Below are 23625 nucleotides of genomic sequence, written 5' to 3' on the forward strand. Positions count from 1 at the left end.
CTGCGCCTCCTGTCCACACATCCTACAAGACACACAGGACCCCAACCTGCGTTTTCTTTCTGTGCAACAAATCTGTCAAAATTCAGAATGCCAGGTGTATTTCAATTTCATCATGCAACAGATTATTTGAGCGAAAGCGTGTAGCTTAAAGATCTAAGCACAAGCGGGGGTTGTTTGAGGGATATTTGAGTGTGAGCTAAGGGTTTGATGTGCAAGCATTACAAAGTCTAAACATACAAAATAAATAAGTCATGCTCTGAAGCCGAAACACCAGGCGCTCGAATAAAAATAAGGAGAAGAACCTTTGCACATCACGTCATCATGTGATTTTATGAAATCTAAAAACAAATTATCTCATCAAGAGGTACTATCTGTGAATATCTTTCCCAAAGGGTGACGTGCTTTCTAAAGCTCTCAATAAACTTTGCCTTAAACATTTCTTATAACTGTTTGGAATCTTGATGCAGTGTTTTTCGTCCTCGTCTCTCTGTCTCTCTGTTCGCTCTTTGAGTTTCAGAGTGCACGCTCTGCTGCGTCCCTGAGTTGAATCAGGTCACTGCCTTGATTGTCTTGTATGTGAGCAACTTGCTGTCCTTGCTGGGATCAAGGCCTCCAGCAGAAGCGTGTCAGTAACATTATACTACTCCTCTTCTCCATTCATGTTTTACTCTACATTTACCCACACGATATCCCTTTTAATATCTCCTGTAGCTCCACACACACACACACACACACACACACACACACACACACACACACACACACACACACACACACACACACACACACACACACACACACACACACACACACACACACACACACACACACACACACACACACACTTGCATAACACAGTTGCCAAATACCATTAAGTTACAGTGTGTGTGTTTCCCCAAAGTAAATACAGGTGGAAACTACTTAAAGTTATTACGGACATAGTGATTAACAGTTTTGGTATTTTAGTATCATCCAGACTTTTAAAATTTTTTTCATCCTGTCTCCAATTAGTGCAGAATGCTGTCTCCAATTAGTGCAGAATGCTGTAGGAACACTTTTAACAAGATCAGAAAACAGACAGCCTCCTGCTCGGCTGCCTGTTATGTGTAGACGCCTGTTATGTGTAGACGCCTGCTTAAAACCCCGCTCTTTGTTTGCAGAACACTAAATGTTCTCCGCCTGTGAAGTCCAGCCCCCGCAGCACACTGCAAGACTCCTCAGATCCTTGGACCAAAGACTCTCGTCCGTCCACAGGTCAGGGGACTAAATGATGTGGTGCTGGATCTTTCTCATCATGATGCCAGAGAAAGTTATAAAATCCTCCTCCATCATTTTCGTCTTCTCCCTCGACTGATGATTTCAACTTAAAACACACTCTCGCTTTTACATTTCTCCTCCAATCTTTTCACCTGCATTGTTAAAGTTAGTTACAGCAGTTCAGTAAATCATTCAAACTAATAAACTTATATAAACCACACACATGAACAGTTATAAAGCAAATTCAGTTATATTTATAGATAAACCAGGTAGAATGAATAACAGTTTTCTAACTCTGAAGTGGCCCTGAAACAGGCCGAACAAAACGGGCACTGCACTGGTCTATCAAATTGTGATAATCGAAGGGGTTATGTAAGTCTATCATACAACGGTGGTGGGGATATGTTGTCAAGATGCTGTCGTCATAGAAACGAAACCCACTCGCTCCCCAGCGTCCTGATAATGTTTTGTTTTTTTTGCCTGAGAAAATGCACACTGGCTTCTCCACAGTAACAGAGATAACATCCTGCAAGAGGGAGATTCAGCATAAAACTCGGCAAATGTAAAAAAAAAAAGCATCAACACAACACAAAACCAGGTATTTCAGTTCAGCACGGCAAGAAATATCTGAATGTAAAAAGTCCCACTTCAACAGACGTGACGAGACGGAAAGAAAGTGAAGTTATTTTCCTTTCAAAGAGCAAAGCTTTCGTGCAGACTGTGACAGAAAGTCTGGCTGAAGTAAACACCTCGACTCTCGCTCTATGCGTTTGTCTGTATTTATCTAAATCTGCTGTCGGGTTCAGCGGCAGTCTCGAGCCGAGTAAAACGCCGGAGGCTTTTACAGCAAACCTACAAACACTGAATCAAACGCTGAACTTGTCTGGCTGACTCTTTTCTTCTACACCTCCTTTCTTCCTCTGTCTCTTCTCCATTCACTCCCGCTCGTCTCCTCGCACATGAAGCTGCCGAGTTCCTCCTCTGCTGTGGTCAGCGTTGGTTCTCCCAGATTCGCTCTGAGCGCGGAGTCGGGCGTGCTTTTTATCAAAGGGGCCATCGAGCCCTGCAGTGCAGCTGACCTGTCAGTCAGGTGTCAGCTGTGAGACGTATCCCTCTTCAACTCCGCTTTCTACTTACAATGCCAGACAAATCCTCGCTGCATCCACAAGTTCACGCCGTTTTCAAAGGCCTGTTGTAAAGAAGTGCAGCTAAAGATTGAAGTGGTGGTTTGAAATAACTCTGAATATTAATAATTACTATTTTCTTGATAACGTTACTGCTTTAGGAGGAAATAGCAGCACTTAGGTAGAGAAGCTGAGCCGAGAAAAAAATAAAACGTACTGTTTGAATAAATAGGATTAGTCAGTGTAAATAAGAGCCAATGCCAAGTATTTGTAAAAGCTTTCACAAAAATAAGAGCTTGAAGAATGGATTTATAAGAGTGTAGACTTTAGTATGTCTCGGTTCAATGGATAGGGAGTTAAATAATGGGGGGGGGGACTAAAAGCAAAAGATAGGTGACCCATTGTTTTACGAGAGGGACACCTGGATGTAACCAGCAGGGCTCCATCCGCTGATCCCATTGGCCGAGAGGGAACATACCCTAATCAATTTCTCAATTTATTTTAGAGTAAAATAGAAACTAAATCATTGTATACATTGGGGCGTGGATACCGTGTGATTGACAGCCTGTACCGTCCAATTGGTGCATGTCGCAGGTGTTGGTGTCCTCAAGCTCTCAGTCAAGCTCCACCCCCCACTCCTCCCCATATGGTTACTTCTGGTTTGAAAATAATCAACGAAATGCCAAACCCCAGGCTACAAAACAGCAGTTCACAAACCAATGAATTACCACTTGCTGTTTTGTTTGAATGTAGCCCACTGAATACCCTGCAATCAACATCAGAAATAAGCTTTTCCTCTCAGTCACCAGCGAGCAGGCGAACAAATGTTACATAACTTTGGTTGCTATGCAACACAAAGTCTGACAACAACTCATGAGCTGTCTTCTCAGTACCTGTGATCTAACACATACCGTGTTTAAAAGTAGTATATTTGTGTTATAAATAACATTGATAGAATAAAGTGTGGCTCCTGAAGAGCAAGATGAAAAGCTATCTGGGAGATGAAAGATGTGGGAACATGACATCCACATAAATTTAAGATCTATGTCAAGTACAACTGAGGAAATATCAGAGTTACAGAATTACTTAAGCCTCGTAATTGAAGATAAGGTGAAGTAGGCAAGTAGAGAATAACTCTGAATATGCCACGTTATCTCTCAAACTACAGGCAGAGACACATTGGTCTAGTTTGTAGTTTTATTATAGATAATATTTAACATTTTTATGTAGAAAAGTTCCATACTATTCCTTAAAGTCACTTTCTGTAAAGCAGAACATTTAAAAAGGACTTCAGGGGGTTATGCTTTGCGATACACCTCTCAGGTTGCTAGAGAGCAAAAGGCTGCAAAAGCACAGCAGCCCCATCCCCACACCACACGTCAGGGTGACAGAGCATAAGAGTACAGAGGCTCCGTGTCCACCGAGAGGTCAGAACCAAAGGGAACGGACAGTGGAAAAAAAACAACGAGAATCTTAGAGAATGACTCACGGGAGCGGTGAGCAGCTTCTCTTCCCTCTCCTCCACCACTAGATGCTGTTTATTTCAAAGAATCTTAACAAGGTCATCGCAGATTGTTACTGGCCAGTTTATAACAAGATACTGCTAAACATGTTTTTAAAACATATTAAAAAGCACCAGCTGTATTCATATTCTCCTACTAAGCCAGGGAGTGCATGATCTTTCAAGAAAAGGGTTTTCTGTAGTGTCTCTCGGGTCCCAGGAGAGAGAGAAGAGTGGGAGTGAAAATGTACTGGATGACCTCGGGGTGGCTTCTCATCCACACTGCCTACACTGCAGCCCCACTTGCTTCAATCTTTGGTAAATGTTTTTTAGAAGTTATTGTGCAAATTATTATGAATTCATCTTTGCTGTCAGGGCCCCGAGCCTGTGGAATAGTTCACCTGAGGGTCTTGAAACTTAACTGTCTGTTTTTAAATAATCTCTCAAAACTCCTGATTGGCTATTACGACTTCTTTTTAGCTATTACTATTATGCTTATGTGTCTTTATTATTATTAGTAGCAGTAGTAGTAATAGTAGGCAACTCTGTATAATGTGTGTTCATTCAAAATATCAGATATGCACATATGCTGTATATACCCAATTAAAATTATTTGGCAGAAAATCTGTCCATGTTATTTCGTACAGCATCTGTAACTTGTTGTGTACATTTCACCGTGATTAATGCAACATCGGGAAAAATGTTTGGGTGAAACAAACCTGGTGCATAACCAAATGTTCTGTGACCTGCTTCGCGTTTGAATTCGGTGGCTTAAAGCTTTGATAACATGACACCGAGAGCATTATTTTTGGTAGCGGTGCAACGACCAGCGTGCACCGCGCTCTAATCGTTTGGTATTTTCCTGAGCTTGAAATTGGCTTTGCCTACATGGGCGCATTTGTAATACGAGCGCAGGGTGCAGGGGTGTAAATAGGTGCAAACAGGTGGGAGGTTCATTCAAATGAAGCCGCACAAAGCTGATTTCATTTGACAGAAACAACACTGTGCTGAGTTGTCTGAATTATGTCCGTTGATATGAAATAATATCGTTATGGCTACAGCTCCTCTTACAAATCATACCGCCTGTGATGAACATGAGGGAAATTGGGAAAGTTCATGTAATAAATGGAGCTCGTACTTTGAATGCAGCACAGGGACTAATTAATCCTTAAAATCTATAGCCTGTGAAATAAAATGAAGATGAAATACCCTCTCTTTTGTGCAGAGGACATTGACGTCCTGTATATTATTTTATTAAGTGTGGTACATGGTGAATTAAAAGAGCAAAAGAACAACCTGGTGCTGCAAGACTTCATTTTGTAGTCAAGATTCAACATCAAAAGAAACTTCTTCTTTGAGTTTGATTTCTCTCATTTATTAATAGGTTTTCTTTGTCTGTTCCTGTCTCTCTGCTGCCAAACAGTGAGTTTCCCTGAACACAACAATGAAAAGGCGTCAAACTTCTGACGATACTGGGACCTTAAGAAAGACGAGTGGATTAACCTCGTAATTAAACCCAGGAAAAAATAAAAAACCTGACTGACCTTTCTCTGCACTTCCTACATCTTTCTTCTCTCCCTCTTCAGACCCAACAGGATAAACCGCCTCCACATTATCGGACAAACTCACACTTTCTAAAAAAAACAGGTCACAACAAACGCGGCCACACAAACACACTCACACACCAAAGAATATAGATTCCACGAGCACACTATACAATCAATACACTAAGCAAAGGTCTCGCATGCAGATGCTCAAACACAACGGTCCATGCATCGTGCGGTAACACCGAGACACACGAGGGAAACTAACCTCTGAGAGTTTAAGTAATATGGTGTCACCTGAAAGAGTGTGTGTTGGTTCCCTCTTTTCAGTTTGACTGAAGTGGAATGTGAGTCAGAGGTGTGGGGGGGGGAGGGGGGATTCATTCTCCTCTCAACCAGTCACGTCACTTGAAAGATATGTACTCGAAAAAGGTTTGCAAGTGACAGTGGAGCGTGATGAAAAGGGGGATAATCAAAAGCAGAGGAAAGATGGTTTCTCCATGTGTAAAAGTGTTTGAATGGCTTTTGGAATTGGTCTTTTCAAGTTCAAATCTTTGATGCAGATGTCTGAGCGCGTCATTAGTTCATTACCGTGCTCCTGACAAGATCACGAAGCTGAGAAACTCAAGTATTGCTGTATATCTTGAGGTACTATTTGGAGAATCCTTTAGAACTCAGGTCCTAAATAGAGTGAAAAGGCCCCTGGGGTGTTGAACAGGCCCCTGTCACAGCCACCGTGGTTTGACCAGGCTTGGGTTTAGTCAGATAAAGTTTTGGGACAGAAACCGTCTCTGGGACGCGAACCAAGACCCTGGGCAAGGTCCTCAAGTCAGATCTGACCGAACTGGGAAGATCAGGGCGTCCATGAACATTCAAGGCCTGGATCTGTCAACATGGAGACCGAACACAGACTCTATGATCCCTGCTGATCTTCAGGCTTCAAAAGGAAGATCAATCACTTTTTCAAAAGGTGGCTCATACCCCCCCTGAAAAAAAAAAAGCCTAGGCAGCATCAGCAGGTAAAAGAACGAGCTCTGGCTACCCTTTAGCAGATTGACTGAGGAGTTCTCGGTTGCCCGCGAAAGGGAGGTGCTTTATAGAGACTCTTCAGAGGTAACAGTCTTCAGTGATCGCTTCGAGGGCAGAGCAGGAAGTTAAGCTGGACTTGCTTGACCAAGTCTTGGCTGCATTGCTGCATGCTGGCTGTATCAGTGGCATCTGTGCAGAGAAGTCAGCAGATTTTGTTTTTAATAAGGCCTGAGCCCCAAACCTGAGGTTGTATTGTCTGTGTTAGTCTGACACATGTAGATCCATATATTTTGTCTCGAGTTCAGTGAGAGCACTGTCTGGACTGGGTTTGGCTGAATATAGCCACGCCAGGACATCTGTAACATCTCTCCTTTCATTTATCTGCTCAAGTAATGGCCTTTTCAGCCATGGGTCTCCATTAAGGAGATGTTACATAATGACTGCTCCAACATGAAAGGACCGTAATGGATAGAGCTGCAATGCTCATGTGATATTTAGGGTCTGACACAAGACAAAAGGTCTTAAAAGGTCCATTTTCTTTCTCCTCGCCACAAGATAGACCCCATTCGATTTTGGTGCAGGTCTGGTGCATATCTACACAGATCCAGGATTTTTTTTAACATTTTGACGTTTTCACTGACTTCCCTGGGAATAAAAGTATGGATCTTGATTTCAGGGCATATTAGAGTAAGAGGCAGTCGAGTGTCACGTTGGTTAGTTACCAGCATCTCTGGAGGTCTCAGTAATGTCACTGTGTTACCAGATCTCAGTTTTTAACTGGAGGAACTGAGAGGAATGGTGGTTCAAACTAGAGAAACCAGACCCAAGTTGTCGAGTTATTCTTGAGGTGGTAGCAGACTGACTGTGCAGCTACATGAGCAGTAACAAGCCCATTTTAATGAGCGTTCTAGCACCATACAAAGTTAGGATATCTACATTTTCCTCGGATTTGAAATGACTAAGAGGGTGTTTTATTATTTTTTTTACCTGATGCTTAAAACATGTTTTTTGTGTATTTGTGTGTGTAATACAGTAGCTGCTCTGTTTGTGTGTGGGTGGTTTTTTTTTTTGTGTGTACGTGTGTGTGTGGGTGTGTGCTCGAGGAATATAAAGCAGGATTTCATGCTGGTGGGACATTTAGAGCCTTCAATAACAGACGTCTTCAGCTGCCAGTCTCAAAGCTCCGGTGTCAGGTGTCACCTTTCTACCAGAATCCACAACTGGATTCAGAGACAGGAGGCTTCATTCAGGAGTTTATCTTTTTTTTTTTTCGGGAAAGGAACAGCAGCAACAAAAGTGAAGCAATCTGAATGTTTCCCTCCACAGATGCTGCGGTTGAATAATGTTGCCTGCACGTGTTTTGCAGAAAAACAGTGTATAATCTTTAGGGATACTTTGCCCACAATATTTCATGTTATTATATAATGTCTTGTTTGGTAACTACAAAAAAAACAATATACTGACACTACAGTAACTTTCTTAAGGGCCTTTATGATAGAAAGCGGTTTTCAGTTTTATCTCCTCCAGTGAATATCCCTGCAGAGCATTTTGAATGGTCAATAAGACTAGGACAGTATATAAATACAGTCAATTGAGCATTTAGATAATGAGAGTCAGGTCTGCAGCCACTGATAAACACCAATCGGCTGCTTTGACCCTATTGAGTCGTTTCGTCTGTGATTGGTCCGATCGGCGGCTCGACAATATGCTGGAAGTCAATTTTACAACCAACTGAATATGTTTTCAATATCCAGTGTTGTGTATTAAACCCGACTGCTCTCCGTTTTCAAAATCATTAAAAGACGCCCACACCAATATTGATAGACATGTTGTGTTAGTGCCAACACACCGATGTAGAAGGTATTGTGCGTATTCCTCACAACTGAATAAACTGAATATAACTGAAACTAGTTTTAACTGTACACTGTTGCATGTACATACACATTTAATATACTATTTCTTTTATCCTGTAAAGCACGTTGTGTTTGTACGAAAAGTGCAATAGAAATAAAGTCTGACTGATTAATTGATTTGCTCCCTTGATTTGAAACCTTTCAACTCTGCCATCCAAAAAGTCTGTTCTGTGTGTGACTTTATTTTCTGCTCCTTGTTTGTGATCGTTGATGCCACAGAAATTAGTGACTGACTGTTGTGATCATTGTTGTAATCGGAAGTGGGAGTGGTAGCTGTTAGTATCCCGTGTGCCTCTGAGCCAAACAAAAACCACACTGCGAACTCGCGAACGTACAACCACCAACCTGCTGTCCCAAGCACCTAAAGGGAGGATGGACAGAGCAGAAGTCCTAGAGAAGAAGACAGAAGCGTAGGAGGGTGGAAAGTAGAGTAAGCCAGATATTAAGAAGGTTAGGATATACACACACACACACACACACACACACACACACACACACACGCATGCATGCACACACACCCAGCTTAATTGGCTTGGCTTCCAATTAATAAAACAAAGTTTTTCATGCTTCCTCTCTTCTCGGTGTCACTGCCTTTTTTCTTTTCTTTCAGTGACACGGAACCGTGACCTTTTCATCTCATCCCCTCCCCAGCTCCCTCCCCTCTCCGTCTTACCTCCTGCAGGCGCTGGATGTGTTCTCGGCAGGTTTCTAAGTCACTGTCACCAGGAACCACGATCAGGCCCAGAGGAATGGCTGGAGAATACAGAAGGAACAAGACAATTATCCAGCAGCACTTTGACTTCACACGGTCCGGCCCTCAGGAGCCCGGAGAGCGCCGGCGACTTTTCGCTCTGCTCTGACGGAGACACGGGACTCCAGATGTAATTAAATAAATGATGGTTGGGGCTGCCAGCAGCACTGAGGGTGCCGAGGACCCCAAAAAAGTACCAAAAAATTACCAACAGCGACACGTCAACTGATATTCAATCTTGCTGCTTCGAGTGTTGCAGGACACAGAAACACAGCAGTGTTACTTTGAGGGAAAAGCGAGTGATGGTTGAATATTTTCTATTTGTGAAAGAAAGACAGAAATTGCTGATGAGGTCAGAACCAGAGCTACTCCAAGCCCAGCGGCAAATTACAAGTCAAGGGGGATTTAACGTTCTTTAAATTCGGGTGATGATGCAGCTATGGAGCTTATTGTAGGCAACAGTGTTGATCCTGTCCACGTCCTCATGTCACTGCTGCTACAGAGACTCCACTGGGAGACTGCTGCTGCAGGTTGTTTTCTCTTTTCAATGCCGTTGAACCATTCACAAGGATCGGCTGCTTTTCACCAGCACGCGTCTAACAAAGACGTCTCAGCTGCAATGCCACCATCACTGCTCGGCATCACAGCCAATAAAGGAACGTATACAAGCGTCTTCCCATTCAGGGATGAGACAGAGCTGTAAAACTCCAGCTCTGGATGAGCCAAGTTGATGTTGGCGCAGCTGTCTTTTATTTTACCAAATGAGCCTGACTAAGCCGGCTCGTCATCAATGAGCCAACGTAGGTCGCCGGAACAATGGAGACAGTGCCTTCCCCGAGGATGCGCGGGCCGGCCGTCCGCCCGACGCACCGCTGCTGGCTGAACATCACACGGCTCATTGTGCTGGAAGAGCTGTCAAATCGAGCGAGGAGATCCTGAACCCACACACAGACGCATACACACACACACACGCCTCTCATTGATACTAAACACCTTTGTGAGGAAAACAAAGGCTCCACTGGGAGTGAACAGAAAACCAGTCCGATTTGAGAGCTTTTAGTGTCACTTGTGTTTTTTGTTAATTCACGTATCTCAAACTATGAATAATAAGTTCCGATATTCCCAGAATGTGCAATAAAACACTGTACGTACAGTTTACCAGGAACACATGTCAGTCAGTCGAGCACAACCTGTAATTAATCCTCCTTCATTCAGGTTGTAATGGACAGTCTGTCCTCATTTATGTCATGGAACCGAATGCAACACACACTCGTGATCACACAGTCAAATCAAATGCAAACTCAACATTATAATCTCCATGACGCAGGATTTATTCAGACAGTAAGCCGATGATATATGGACTAAACCAAACCTGCACATTTTTAGGATGATAAAAACTGAAAATGATACAGATCAGGGTGTTTTCCCTTTGACTGTGGAAACTCAACGATACGTTAACTTGGAGGATTCATTCAACTTGTAGAAAACCTGTTTCATTTTGTCCCTTGTGTTTAATAAAATTAATTTAGATTTGCAAAGCCCATATTCACAAAGTACAGTTTGTCTCATAGGGCTTAACTATCTGTAGAAGGTGGTGCATCCTCTGTCATTAACGCTCAACTAGGGTGAGGAAAGGGGGTAAACAAAAGAAAAAGGTTTATATAGAGTCAATTTATAAATATGTAATAGTTCTGTATCTCTGTGAGAGAGAGAGAGAGAGAGAGAGAGAGAGAGAGAGAGAGAGAGAGAGAGAGAGAGAGAGAGAGAGAGAGAGAGAGAGAGAGAGAGAGTGTGTGTGTGTGTGTGTGTGTGTGTGTGTGTGTGTGTGTGTGTGTGTGTGTGTGTGTGTGTGTGTGTGACTCCTCTCTTTTTCCCGACAAGTTTTATAAATGTTCCACTGTACGTATATTAGGTTTTTCATTTTCATGTTAATTGGCATGGGTTATATAAGGATATATATACACAAATATATATATTACTTTATTACTTTGACAGTCAAATTATAACCTGCTACAGCATTTAGAATTAATATGTCAATTTTATCACTTGCCTTCTCTTTAGAAATCTGACATCTGCCTCATTTATCATTTCAAATCTCTAAGTGACTGAAGATCAGGAATCTGTGTTTGTCCTGGTCGGTTGTTAACTTGTAACTAAACCTCTTACATGATAAGAAAACTGTGCTCGTGACAGGTTTAATCCGAATCTCTGCTAATAAAGAGTTTCTATAATCGCTTCATGTTCGAGGACGGAGAGCGCGGTGAGAGAATCGGCTTTGAGAGACGACAGAACAGCGGTGCCTCGGGGTGAGAGACGTATTTTTACCATCTCCCCGAATGCTGCACATCCACCAGTTGAGAAGCAGTGATTGATTTGCATAATGGGGGAGCAGACTCAGACTTCAAAGAGTTAGAACAAAGGATGAGCCTAAAAAAAAAGATAAGAATCGTTTCGAACTGATAGGAAGAAAAAAAAAACATTTTGGAAATAAAAAAAACAAAAAAACATGTGATTATGAATTATTGATGTAAATTAGGGTGAGATATGTATCCATATATATTTATTTCCGACACAGATAACGTGGGCTTAAGTCCCAGGATAGATGATGTGAAATAGAGAAACAAGAAGAATAATGTCTACTTTACCAGTATTATAAAACATGCTGTGTCCAGGATTGTAAAAGGAAATAGTGCCACCTTGTGTCAACACTATGTACTCATCCTGACTGTGTGTATACATGCGTGTGCGTGCGTGTGCGTGTGTGTGTGTGTGTGTGTGTGTGTGTGTGTGTGTGTGTGTGTGTTGTGCTGCTGCTGCTGCTGCTGCAAGACCAGCTGAGTGTAACTGTTCTTAATGAGAGAGACAGGGAGCTTTCTTCTGCTATATTCCTCAAACATGTGCATGGGTGTGTGCACGTGTGTGTGTGCATGTGCGCGAGTGAAGAGGATGGAGGGACAGCTGACAATGATCTCCTTGACCTTCACATCACTGCTCCACCCTCCAATCATTCCCCACTTGAAGCTGAAGACGCCGCCGTCACTCAGGCGGCTCCGCGGCCGCGTCGGCCTCAGCGTCACAAAGCTTTTCCACAAGCTGACGAGCAACAAGCAGCCGAGTGTGAAGCGCCCGGTGACGCATTCGTCTTTTCACGTATCTAAAATCGGACGACTGGGAATGATCAGCACCACTCAGCCTCTTGATCTTTTGATCTGCGGCGGGTCAGATCGTCAGCTCGACAATACGCTGGAAGGCGACATCACGGCTGATCAAAATATTTTCTTCAACAGGCATTATTGTCTGTTAAAGCCGACTCAATAAATGTTTCTCGTTGAGATTTAAAGTACTGTTCAGGTCCTAATAACTTCTTATTAGTGTAAAATTGAGCGCAGGCCCGCATGGTACTCCTGCACGGTAAAAGGCAACTTGGCTTTAATTAGCTTTTGCCCAAATCCTGTGGCAGCTGCGGTAATAAAAAAAAAGTGGAGGGCCAACGCTACAAAATGACCAGAGCTGAAACCCTGCACGTCACAACTGAGTAGATTAAATTAACTTCCTGTGAACATGCTATAACCTAAAATATGTAGTGTTTACAGTTGTGTTATTAACTGAACAGTAACAGCATGTGTCATTTTTCATGTTGTCTTGTGTGTAGCAGTAACATCATTGGCCGCACTGTGTACATGGACGAGTGTGTGTGTGTGTGTCCTTACATGCTTGCCGTAGTTTGTCCTTGTCGTAGTGCAGAGCCTCATAGTCGGTCATACCGATCCTGCTGACTCTGATCCTCAGCCTCTCGGGGACCTGCTGCTGACTGACACGCAAACGGCAACACAACGCTTTTAACAACATACATGTACACGCCATAACAACATAAAGCTAGTGTGTGTGTGTTTCTTACTCGTTGAGGTGTGGCAGTGAGGTCCGTCGTTTGGTTTTCAGGACCATGTTGGCCTGGTTCCTGAGGCTGATGTGGATGACAGAGGGAGCCAGTCTGCACGGTTCTCCGTCCACCTGAACATAATCAATATCAACCCATCAATCAATAGCATAATAATCATAATAAACAGTCATCATCATGGACGTGTATGCTCAATGTGTACCTGTACTGGGAGAGGCTTTGTGGTGGTGAGGGTAACTTCTCTACACTGGTTCAACCTCTCGCCATGGCCGCCAACTTGGAGAGTAGCCTACACACACACACACACACACACACACACACACACACACACACACACACACACACACACACACACACACACACACACACACACACACACACACACACACACACACACACACACACACACACACACACACCCTTCAAATGAATGAGTATTTATCATATACTACACTAATTTATGAACTTGTGAAGCTTTAAATCTCTGGCTCCATCTGTCCGACTTTGTCATTGTGACATTAAAGAGCACAGCATCTGTTTTTCTAAAAGAGAAATCCTGTGTTATTTAAAAAACTCAACTCGCTGCTGTTTTTTTCCAAAACTTCTCAGAAACTTTTCTGGCCATCTGGAGAGAAAATTATTCCTCCCACTGCACAAAAAATATGATTTTCCTCTTTTTTTTTAACATGTTTTCCAAGTTGTTAAAGAAAATATTACAACTTCAGCCGCTGTAAGGGAGATTTTTGAGAATAAAGACGTAATATTAGGAGAAAATGTTACATGTCATCACAAAGCTGCATTACATTAAACAGTATATTTATACACCAGTTGTCCCACTACAGATTATGGGCCCTAGTTCCCACGGCTACCATGTCACGGCGAGAGCTCCGTACCAGTGAAGTCATAGTGAATCCGATGACCTCGATGTATCCGTCGTCGTGGCGTTGAGGTTCAAAGTCATGATGATCACCGGGATTTCCCCACGGTGTTGTGCCCGCACAGTACCTGAAGTTCACACACACAGACACACACATTCAGGTTAACTTCATCAGAGGAGCGACAGTAACCCTCATCATCGTCGTCGTCTGATTTGAGAGATTTCAGGAGAACTCTGCCCATCAGAACACGGACGTATGACGAGGCTCCTCCGGCTGATCACTGCTCCGACACCACACAGTCATTTACCAACGACAACAAAATAGATTTCACAAATAGTTTCTTTCCTCAGTGTCATTACAGCTTGTGTAACATCAGGCTCTTCGCAACAAAACACAAGCGAAACAAGGGAATCAACTCATTAAAACACAGCAGCAGCAGAGAGGAAGCTACAGCTGAAGTAAAACACACTGAATGCTTTCGGGCTGACTGCTCTCCCTCCTTCGTGTGCTAAAAATAAACAACGTGAACCACAATTTCATAATTTAAATGAATAGTATCCCCCTTTACAACTTGATGGAAAACAGATGCTTTCTGTTGCAGCTGCTCCGAGTGACGGGAGAGAAAATATTTATACAGAGCCCTGTGGATTCCAGTGAACCGATTAGTCTGATGGTAAACAAAAAGCAAGGACGCACACAAGTGCAATAGATGTTGCGTATAACTGAGAGTATTTATAACATTGATGAGAAGTATAAAGTTAGTGTGTGAAGTATCAGTGACTGTGACAGGGTGACTTTTAACGGCACTGGCTGACCTGGGGATGTTGAGGAAGACCAGACACTGCAGCTTCAAGTCCTGAACCTTCGATGTTATATCAGTCCCATCACACTGGACACAGAGAGAGACAATTAGAAAGACAGACAGACAGAGAGAGACAGACACAGAGCAGATTCGACAGCTACGTGCTTGATTGACAGCTACTCACCACCACTTTGATATGCTTCGACAGGTCTTTGGAGCTTCCCATCAGGAAATCTGAGAACGCTGTCTGTGGGAGAGACAGACAGGCAGACAGGTGAGCAGGCAGACAGACAGGCAGTCGAGCAGGGCGCACTCAGAGGACCGCATCATTAAATAAAGCCACAGTTGGATGCAGTTATCTTCCAGCGCCTCCGGCAAAGTCACAGACACAATGTGTTCCCAAACGGCAACTGTCACCGCTGCAGAGTTATCGTGTAGTTGTGTATCTTTCAGCACATGCAGCAGCCTGACTGTACCACACACACACACACACACACACACACACAAACTGAGCAACAAAGATGTAATGTAATGTAAGTCTGAATAATAATAATAAAGTCTCCCAACTTTAACCACATGTTCCTTTAAAACTGAATACTAGGGGAAATATAGAGGATACCACATAAACAACATGGATATTTAACATGAACTCACCCCAGCATAGAACATCTTATTCCTAAATCGACTGTTAAACTTCTCTGGGTTGGCCTCTGAAACAATGACAGACAAGAGTAAATCACTTCATATATACACTTTACAATCAATTCACACATCAGTAATAATGTGGACAGTGTTAGAGCACAGTGTACCTCTGGATTCATGGAACTCTAGAGTCACATGAGCATCGAATCCCAGACTGAAGTAATTGTTGAAAACATCTAGAGGAAGCTGAGAGAGGACACACACACACACACACACACACACACACACACACACACACACACACACACACACACACACACACACACACACACACACACACACACACACACACACACGCACACGCACACGCACACACGCACAAACCAGTTACGTTTGGGTTAAAAATCGCATCTTGTCATAGTCTTTAGTGCTTGTCAACAAAATATTGTGGTTTGCTAGTGGCACTGACACGTTGACACTTCCAGGTTCATAACAAAAGTTTGTTTTCTCTCCCACAGGGGGCAGCTGTAAAAATACATTTTTCACATGAATGTGTGAGCAGAGCCAACAGGAAGCCAGAGGCGGCCTCGACCAGCTCGACTGCAGGAGGACAACAGTGCAAATGCTTTATGGGCCAAAAAAATGAAGATATTTATTGGCATATTACTCAGTGAGCAACTTTTATAGGAAAGACTGGACACTGGCTTTATACACACGCAATTCAGTTTGAGACAAAATCCTGAGAAACATGTGGGGAGTGTGTACGGAAAAGATACAGATACAGATACAGTCTGAGGAGTTTCTCAGAGTTTCAGACTCTGTGCTGTACGTGCACCGACCTTATCAGTTTGTTGTTCGTCCAGTTCAGCCGCTGCAATGAGGTTCGGTTCCACCTGCAGATTCCACCTGTCGAGCTGGACAACGGTGCCGTCCTCGACGTGGGACAGGATCTTAGACAGAGGTTCGTCTGTGTAGCCCTGGAAAAGACACGCACGGTTATTTAATAACATATGAAACAGGTGAAAGTGAGGTGTCGCATGGAATTGTGACTGGACTCTGTAATTCCTCATAGAGTTTAGTTGTGTGAGGGTTGTGTTTGTCAGTCTTGTACACACCCCTCCCCAGTTGAGGGTCCTAGCGAGGTCATTTCCTGTCCCGAGGGGCAGCACGGCGACAGGAGGCTGAGGGTTTAATGCCAGCTCGTCCAGACAAGACAGGATCCAGCCCACCTGTGTTGAAACACACACACACACACAGATATTGTGCTTTTTGAATTCACAGTACATGTTACTATTAGCTCATATAATCAGACAACATGATATTGATTCATTACTCACAGTGCCATCTCCTCCACAGGCCATGATCCTCAGGTTGTTGACTTTACGATACAGCTCCAGGCTACAAGATAAGTAAATGGTCTGTAAATGGTCTTGATCACCCCTTAAAGCACTTTGGAGTAAAGCTTTTAGCCATTCACACATTTACACACACGTTCACTCAGTGCATCTGTGGGCAGCACATTTTCTATGAGGCAATTTGGGGTTCAGTATCTTGCCCAAGGACACTTCGGCATGGGGAATGGGGGAAGACTGGGAATCGAACCGCCGACCTTCAGTTACAAAGAGCTCTGCACTAGGCCATTTATTTTTATTTGATTAAGTTGGTTTGGTGGGAGAGAACAAGACAATTATGTCTTGTGTGTGTGTGTGTGTGTGTGTGTGTGTGTGTGTGTGTGTGTGTGTGTGTGTGTGTGTGTGTGTGTGTGTGTGTGTGTGTGTGTGTGTGTGAGTGTGTGAGACCTACCCTTCCTTTGGTCCTCCTTGGTTCAGGTCAAACACCTGTCTTGGGTTGAGATACCACATGAAGGACTGCATGATCTTAGTTCCCTGTGAGACAGAGAAACACACATGACATCAGACATGACACCTAACTAACTAACTAACCAACTAACGAACCAACAAACTAACTAACTAACTAACTAACTGACACGTTGTTGTGTAACTCTTCAGTCCAGTTTCAATTGAGGGAGGAGATTAATGTCTAAGGCCTAAATGTTGGGATTTCTACATCAGCTGGATCCTCAGATCCGTCTGTCATCCTCTGACAATAAGGTTGTTCTTCATACAGCTTGTGTTGCTACAGTTTTGACCTCTTGTCTTTCATGTCATAAACACATACACATGCTCTCACACTCGTTCATATTCTTCATATTCTTCTGACTCGACTTAGATATAAATCAAAAGTTGCCTCCAGCTCGTTCAGAATGCAGCATCGGCTTCATAGACGACTTATCAGCCCAATCCCGGCTTCGCTCCATAATTGACTCCCTGTCTGGTTTAGAATTGATTTTAAGATTTGACTCTTCGCCTCGGTCTGGCATCAGGACCCTTCGGCTTTGACACGACCTGGCTGAGGAGATGAGGCTTGCAGATTTTCTTTTAAATCACTTAAAACACATTTTTAGAGACTTGCCTTTCTGTGAGGTCATCTTTTTATTAAATCTTTTAATGTTTTACTGCTTTTATTCTTTTTCTTTGTGTTCATAAGCTTTTGATGTAATGTCATCTTCTTTTTCTTTGTAATTACTGCTTTTAACGTGATGCTGTCTTGTTATTGCTTATTTATACATTTTTATCAGTGTAAATGTCACATTGTGAACACTGTTTTTGAAGGTGCAGTATAAACAAAGTTATTATTATGATTATGAGGTGCATGTAAAAGTGTATGTGCAGCTTTTGACATGAGTCACATGATTTTGAGTCTAAACCTCTCTGATTTATTGGTTTAGTGCCTGATGACGTAACTGGCTGATTACAGATTTGCAGTCTGTTCTGGTGTCACCAGGACGTCACAGCTAACAAGTCGTCCAACTTGCTTCCAGACTGAACAACTGTGTGAATGGACGAGTGACGAGCACAAACACAGGAAGACCCAGCAGCTGACCAACATGAATACCTGGTTCCCTCCACTCTTGGGGTTGACAAACACCAGCAGAGGCTTCATCAGCGGTGAGGGGATGGGTCGGATGATAAACGGCCTCCACATGCGTCCTTCCTGTCAGAACAAAAACATGATCTGCTCAGAGACTCTGTGGCAGGACGTCGAACCTGCAACTGGTGTCCGAGCCAAACATGGAACCCAGGAAAGATAACAAACAGCTCTTCACCCTCTCTCATCTGCAGCTCTATGCATATTACGAGTGACATATACAGTTTCACAACAAGTCGTGTCCCAAAGAAACATCTATAAATGCATACACAGTTAATATGAGTATATAGTATGATGCTTATGAGGGGTTCTTACTATAAAAGTAATGAAACTGGGGGTTCATTTAAAGATTACAGTTTGCAGTATGTGATTAAAATACTATTGCTCCGCATGGGGAAACCTGATCTGTGAATGAGAAAACCTGATACAGCTGAAGTGATGTGTAGCGGTGTGAGGATCCGTTGTGTGGTGGCACAGACAGAGACACAGTCGTATCATCACACAGTGCAACACTGACCTCTGCCCCTTTCTTGCTGCATTTCCTCTTGAACGACGTTCTCTTCTTCTTCTTGCTCGACTTCATAGACGACTGTTAGAGACATTGGAGTCAGAGACACTGGCTTAAACATATCCACACATTAAGGTCAGTAGCAGATAACACGGTGACTGACGGCGGGGTTACCTGATTGCGTCGGACCCGGATGACCCATGTGGGCGGAACTATGAGGGCAGCGTGAGCTCCGATTGGACAAGCCTCCTCAATTTGCTGCAGCATGAAGCAGGAAACCTTGTTGTGGTACTGGAGGGAAACACAAAATAGAAAAAATATGTATTTATGAATGGAAAGAGCATCATTTGGGTTATGAAAAAGATGGTTTTATGGTGGTTGAGTTCAAGTTAAGTGGCAGGGTTTTTGTCCCAGTGAATAACTCACAGCCTGTTTGCACCAGGAGCAGCTGATGGCGACGATCTCTTTGCTGTGAAAAGCAAACTTTTGCTGGAAGCCCTGCGAAGACAAACAAGAAGAGAAGTTCTGCTGCTCTGCTTTTTTAAGTACCATTTACGTATACACCCACATATTTAAAGAATGGGGCCCACGTCAAATTCCATAATTCGACATAGGAAAAAAAACTGTTTTTTACTAATGTAAGATAAGCAACAGTTGAAAAAATCCGAAGGTAATGGATGCTCAATACACAAATCCTCCCAGAAAGACCACTTACCTTCCCACATTGTTTGCATTTGCCTTCTTGCCGTCTCCGATGCACCCAGTGATGACGCACCACAACGGGCTGAACACAGAAACGACAAACAGAAGAGCTAATTTAGGATCAGACAACAACAAAAATATGGTACAAAGAGGAATGAGTTCCAGCAGCAGCACTGTTATGACGCCAAACAACAGGAAAGCAAAGAACTCACCTCTCGAATGTTCCTAGAGCCCGATTCTCTGAAAGATGGTTTACACCTGAAATTGATCTGGAGGAGAGCGGAGAGAGGCAGGCAGGTGTAAGAACATGGATGACCACTGGGTTTGTGAAGCTGCTGCACGGACCACAGTAGAAACCGGAGGAGGTTATGATGGAAAAAAACAGACAGCTGCTTCCCCACGGACGCACCAGTAGATGATTGCAATGATTTCAAGTGATCATTGTCAGGTATGATGTGTTTGAGGAGGAAGAGGCCAAAGAGAAAAAGACGTGTGGCTCTGTGGCAGTGGAGGTGGAGGTGGGCTCCATGATTCCCAGTAATGAAGAGTGCACGGAAAAGAAGAACCAGAGGAGGTGTTTCTCAAAGCCAACGATGTTAGACTGTATGTAAACAGCCTTTTTCCAGGTTTATCGGCCACTCAAAATACTTTAAAGTAAGTTGCATTCATCTGATCACACACACACACAGCCATCAGGGGAAATTTGGGGTTCTGGAGGAGTTTGGGATCGAACCTCCGACAACCCTCTTTACCTCCTTACATCCACAGCCGCCCATTGATCGTTCACACGATTAATGTGATGACAAGGGAAACAGCTCACTGGACCAAAGACTCAATAAGACAACACTTTCCTAAATTCAGGCCCTGCATCAACACACTCACTGCGAATTCACAGAAATGATCTGAAATGTGTCCGACTTGAAAATACTCGATATATATTCAATAATGTTTCCACTAAGTAATTACAAACAAGGAGTCTGAACCTGTAATGTTTCCCATGAAAAACTAATCAATGCTGCACAGAGGGAAGGGTTTTATTTCTGTGTTGTACACTAATTGCAAAGAGGCAGTAACCATGGTGACAGGATGGGTCTACACAGGCTGCTGCCTCTCTAATGTGATTCTGACTCTTTTCATTTGATAACAAACAAGCTTTATGGTCATTCTGCTTACTGCTGATGGATGTGCACAATTAAAAATCATGATCCCTATACAGGGGTTTCATTAGGTTTTCCAACCGCTTCACAAACGTTATTTGTCCATCAAGACTTTAATCTCTCACTGACGAACTTATTCTTAATGATAAGTAGTTTGAGCAGAAGTAGGTAGACATCAGCACAAGGAATCTATGGTGTCGGGCAAGTAGCTTAAGAGTTGCTGATTATTTCTTTCAAAAATAACCAAGTCTCTTTAACAATTACTACATAAAAAGTAAGTAGTCATTCAAGAAACGCTCACATTACTTGTGAGCCCATGAAGTCAAGTGACGAATGCATTTGTCTGCTATAATCATTACATTTCAGTAGTCGTGATTATGATACCTAATCTAAAAAGGTTAGTTAGTCTATAAGTTATTCCCGAAAGCAATGGCATTACAGTGACGGCTTTATCCCTAAACTGGTCACAGAGACAGTGTGGTGGTGAGTGTGAAACATCATTTATGGGAAAAGGGAAGACAAGAGGTCAAAGGTCATGGACCAGGAGTCAGAGGATGAATTATGGCTCCACTCCAGTTAAATCCTGAACCTCTGCTATGATACGCCTGCTCTAAGTCTAAATGTATGTCTGCTGTTAAAAAGGCGTGTGACACGGATTACCTCTTAACAGCGAAGCAGGTCTGTCAGTATGTTGGATACTGTAGTCAGAGCAAAATATCCTAAACCTCCCAGGGATCTCCTCACTCTTACGGAGCACACGCATGGCAGCATTGGAGGCAGTGTTAGCAAGCAGCAGAAGTCGGGAAAAGCTCAGGTTTTCAAGCAGCAGCGCAGTTTATTTCCTGTGTCCTTCCCTTTAGCATTGCACAGGGAGCTAAGCACTGCACGCTCATATGAAGCCCGGCTATGTTGTGTGTTCTGAGTGGGAAACCCTGGTCGGTCGTTGTTATGATGATCGCACCAGCACCAAGCATCGGGCACGCCCCAAAGACACGGCCGTCTTTGAACCAACACGTTTGTGTGAGTGCTGCATTAAACCAACAGAGTGAATAACTGTACCACTTTGATCAACAAGAAAATCAGATGGAGAAACAAAGGATTATTAAAGATTATTAAAAGATTTGATAAAGTCTTATTAAACAAAACAAACAAAAATCAGGAACAAAAGTTGTTCAGAGGGTGTGTCCGACCTGGATCAGATTCCAATTCAATTCACTCATTTCAAAAGTGGATTATCCACGAACCATTAGAGCCTTTAAAGAATAATCATTATATCTGTGTTGAAGAGTTTTTATCAACCACCTATAAAATATATATAATGTAAATATTCTTTTCCACCAAATATATTCTGGCCCGGGGGAAACACTATCATCATTTTGTGCAGTGATTTCCTCATGAATGGATTGAAGTGATGTCCAGACACCCCCCCCTGCTCTGTGGATTTCTCTCAGATTCAGATTAAGGCTCACAGAGGAGGAGAGAGGAGAGAAAGCGGCGTTGTTGTGTATCTCACTCTAAAGCTGGGGTCACTGAGGGGCGGGCTGGCCTCCAACAGAATGGCCTTAGAGCTGGGAAACTGCAGGTCAGACAGGAGGGACAGTTCAAGATAACCTGCTGTCCACTGCTTCAGAAATCAACGACATTCATTTAATGTGACAAGGGATAAATAAAGAACAGTTATTAGATGAAAAGCAACCGTCCCTGGACCCAGTTTTAGATTTCCTTCACGGCTGAGGGTTTAAAGTAATCCTCCTTTCCTCTTCTCTCTGATCTTGCCCTCATCCTCGAGGACGGAGAATTTAATCCTCCTTTATTCTTGCCTCCATCACCTTTTGTCCCTCGCGAAAGACGCTTTAAACATCCTCCTTTTGTCCCCCTTATCCACCGTTGTCTGTTATCGCTGATGTTCTACACCTTTTGTTTTATCTCCATACATTTACAAGGGTCAGTCAGGTTTTCGTTTAACTACAGTGAAAACACAAGAGAGTGATATTACCTTCTCCAGTTGTTCTATACAGATGGTGTGGGCGACGATTTTGCAGGCGGAACACTTCCTTCGACTGACAGACTTTTGCTGGAAAGAGAATAAAAAAAGTGAGAGAGGGATCATGACACGTTTTATACAAGAAAACAGAAAAATCACAGAGACAAGAACCAAGGCTTTATGATCTTCAGCAGCAATCGCAGTAGTACAATCTCTCACCTCTGGGGATCAGTATTGTACCGTAAAAGATGAATGTTGAAAGCACCACAGAGAGAAATGATATGATATAACGGTTTTTGGAGGTCGTTTTTGTACATTTTAACATCTATTTTTATTCAGATATAGAGACACTTACATGTAGAATCTTTGTTGGCAGCAGTTATAGCATAACTTTCTACAAACACCTAGTTTATCTCATTCTTCCTGACTGATCCTCTCAATCTCCGTCAGATTGGATGGGACGCATCTGTGAACTGTCATCTTCAGGTCTATCCATAGATGTATATATACAATAATAATATCTCCTGAAAAATCCTGCTTAATTTGACTAAAACAGAATAAAACTGAGGTCCTAACTTTCAGCACTAAAGACACCTCCACAACCAGGATCACTGCCGTCTGTCATTAAACGTCATTCCTGTATGTTAAAGGTTTGTAAGCAGTCGTTCATGCTTTAATCTCCTCTCGCTGCATCAGTTCATCGGCAGCTACTTGATACTCTTACCACACTTTCAAAACATTGTGTTGTTGAAGCACAAAGGGGGAGAGACAAAGGGGGAGGAAGGGAACAGGAGAAACAAGAGGGAGATACTAACCAGTGCTCTGGCAATACAATGCTGTTCTCCCACGTAACAGTAATCACCGGACGCATTCGTCTCAAACCAGATGTGATCTCCGTACACAGCTGATTCCTGCAGAGACAAAACACACAGAGGTTTCAGGGGAGC

At 43.0% G+C, this 23625-nt stretch overlaps 1 protein-coding gene across 3 annotated transcripts in view; it reads right to left on the reverse strand.

The window, feature by feature from the left end:
• The window catches only part of dgkza (diacylglycerol kinase, zeta a), a 59209-nt gene that overhangs the window by 22309 nt on the left and 13275 nt on the right, over nt 1-23625 (reverse strand). The window contains exons 4-26 of one of the 3 annotated variants that reach the window (XM_034603347.1): nt 23494-23589; nt 22691-22768; nt 22208-22270; nt 19750-19806; nt 19551-19619; nt 19262-19333; nt 19010-19126; nt 18845-18916; nt 18295-18393; nt 17143-17225; nt 16677-16737; nt 16455-16568; nt 16179-16316; nt 15507-15585; nt 15352-15407; nt 14882-14944; nt 14711-14784; nt 13911-14022; nt 13220-13306; nt 13018-13130; nt 12830-12930; nt 9042-9121; nt 8714-8758 (exon numbers count right to left, since the gene is read on the reverse strand). In XM_034603347.1, the coding sequence (XP_034459238.1) occupies nt 8714-8758; nt 9042-9121; nt 12830-12930; nt 13018-13130; nt 13220-13306; nt 13911-14022; nt 14711-14784; nt 14882-14944; nt 15352-15407; nt 15507-15585; nt 16179-16316; nt 16455-16568; nt 16677-16737; nt 17143-17225; nt 18295-18393; nt 18845-18916; nt 19010-19126; nt 19262-19333; nt 19551-19619; nt 19750-19806; nt 22208-22270; nt 22691-22768; nt 23494-23589 (1929 nt within the window). The remainder of the gene's footprint in view (nt 1-8713; nt 8759-9041; nt 9122-12829; nt 12931-13017; nt 13131-13219; nt 13307-13910; nt 14023-14710; nt 14785-14881; nt 14945-15351; nt 15408-15506; nt 15586-16178; nt 16317-16454; nt 16569-16676; nt 16738-17142; nt 17226-18294; nt 18394-18844; nt 18917-19009; nt 19127-19261; nt 19334-19550; nt 19620-19749; nt 19807-22207; nt 22271-22690; nt 22769-23493; nt 23590-23625) is intronic. The other 2 variants (XM_034603363.1, XM_034603355.1) reach the window with 2 other exon arrangements.

This window comes from Hippoglossus hippoglossus, chromosome 2, assembly GCF_009819705.1.
Source record: "Hippoglossus hippoglossus isolate fHipHip1 chromosome 2, fHipHip1.pri, whole genome shotgun sequence".
NCBI classification, from domain to species: domain Eukaryota; kingdom Metazoa; phylum Chordata; class Actinopteri; order Pleuronectiformes; family Pleuronectidae; genus Hippoglossus; species Hippoglossus hippoglossus.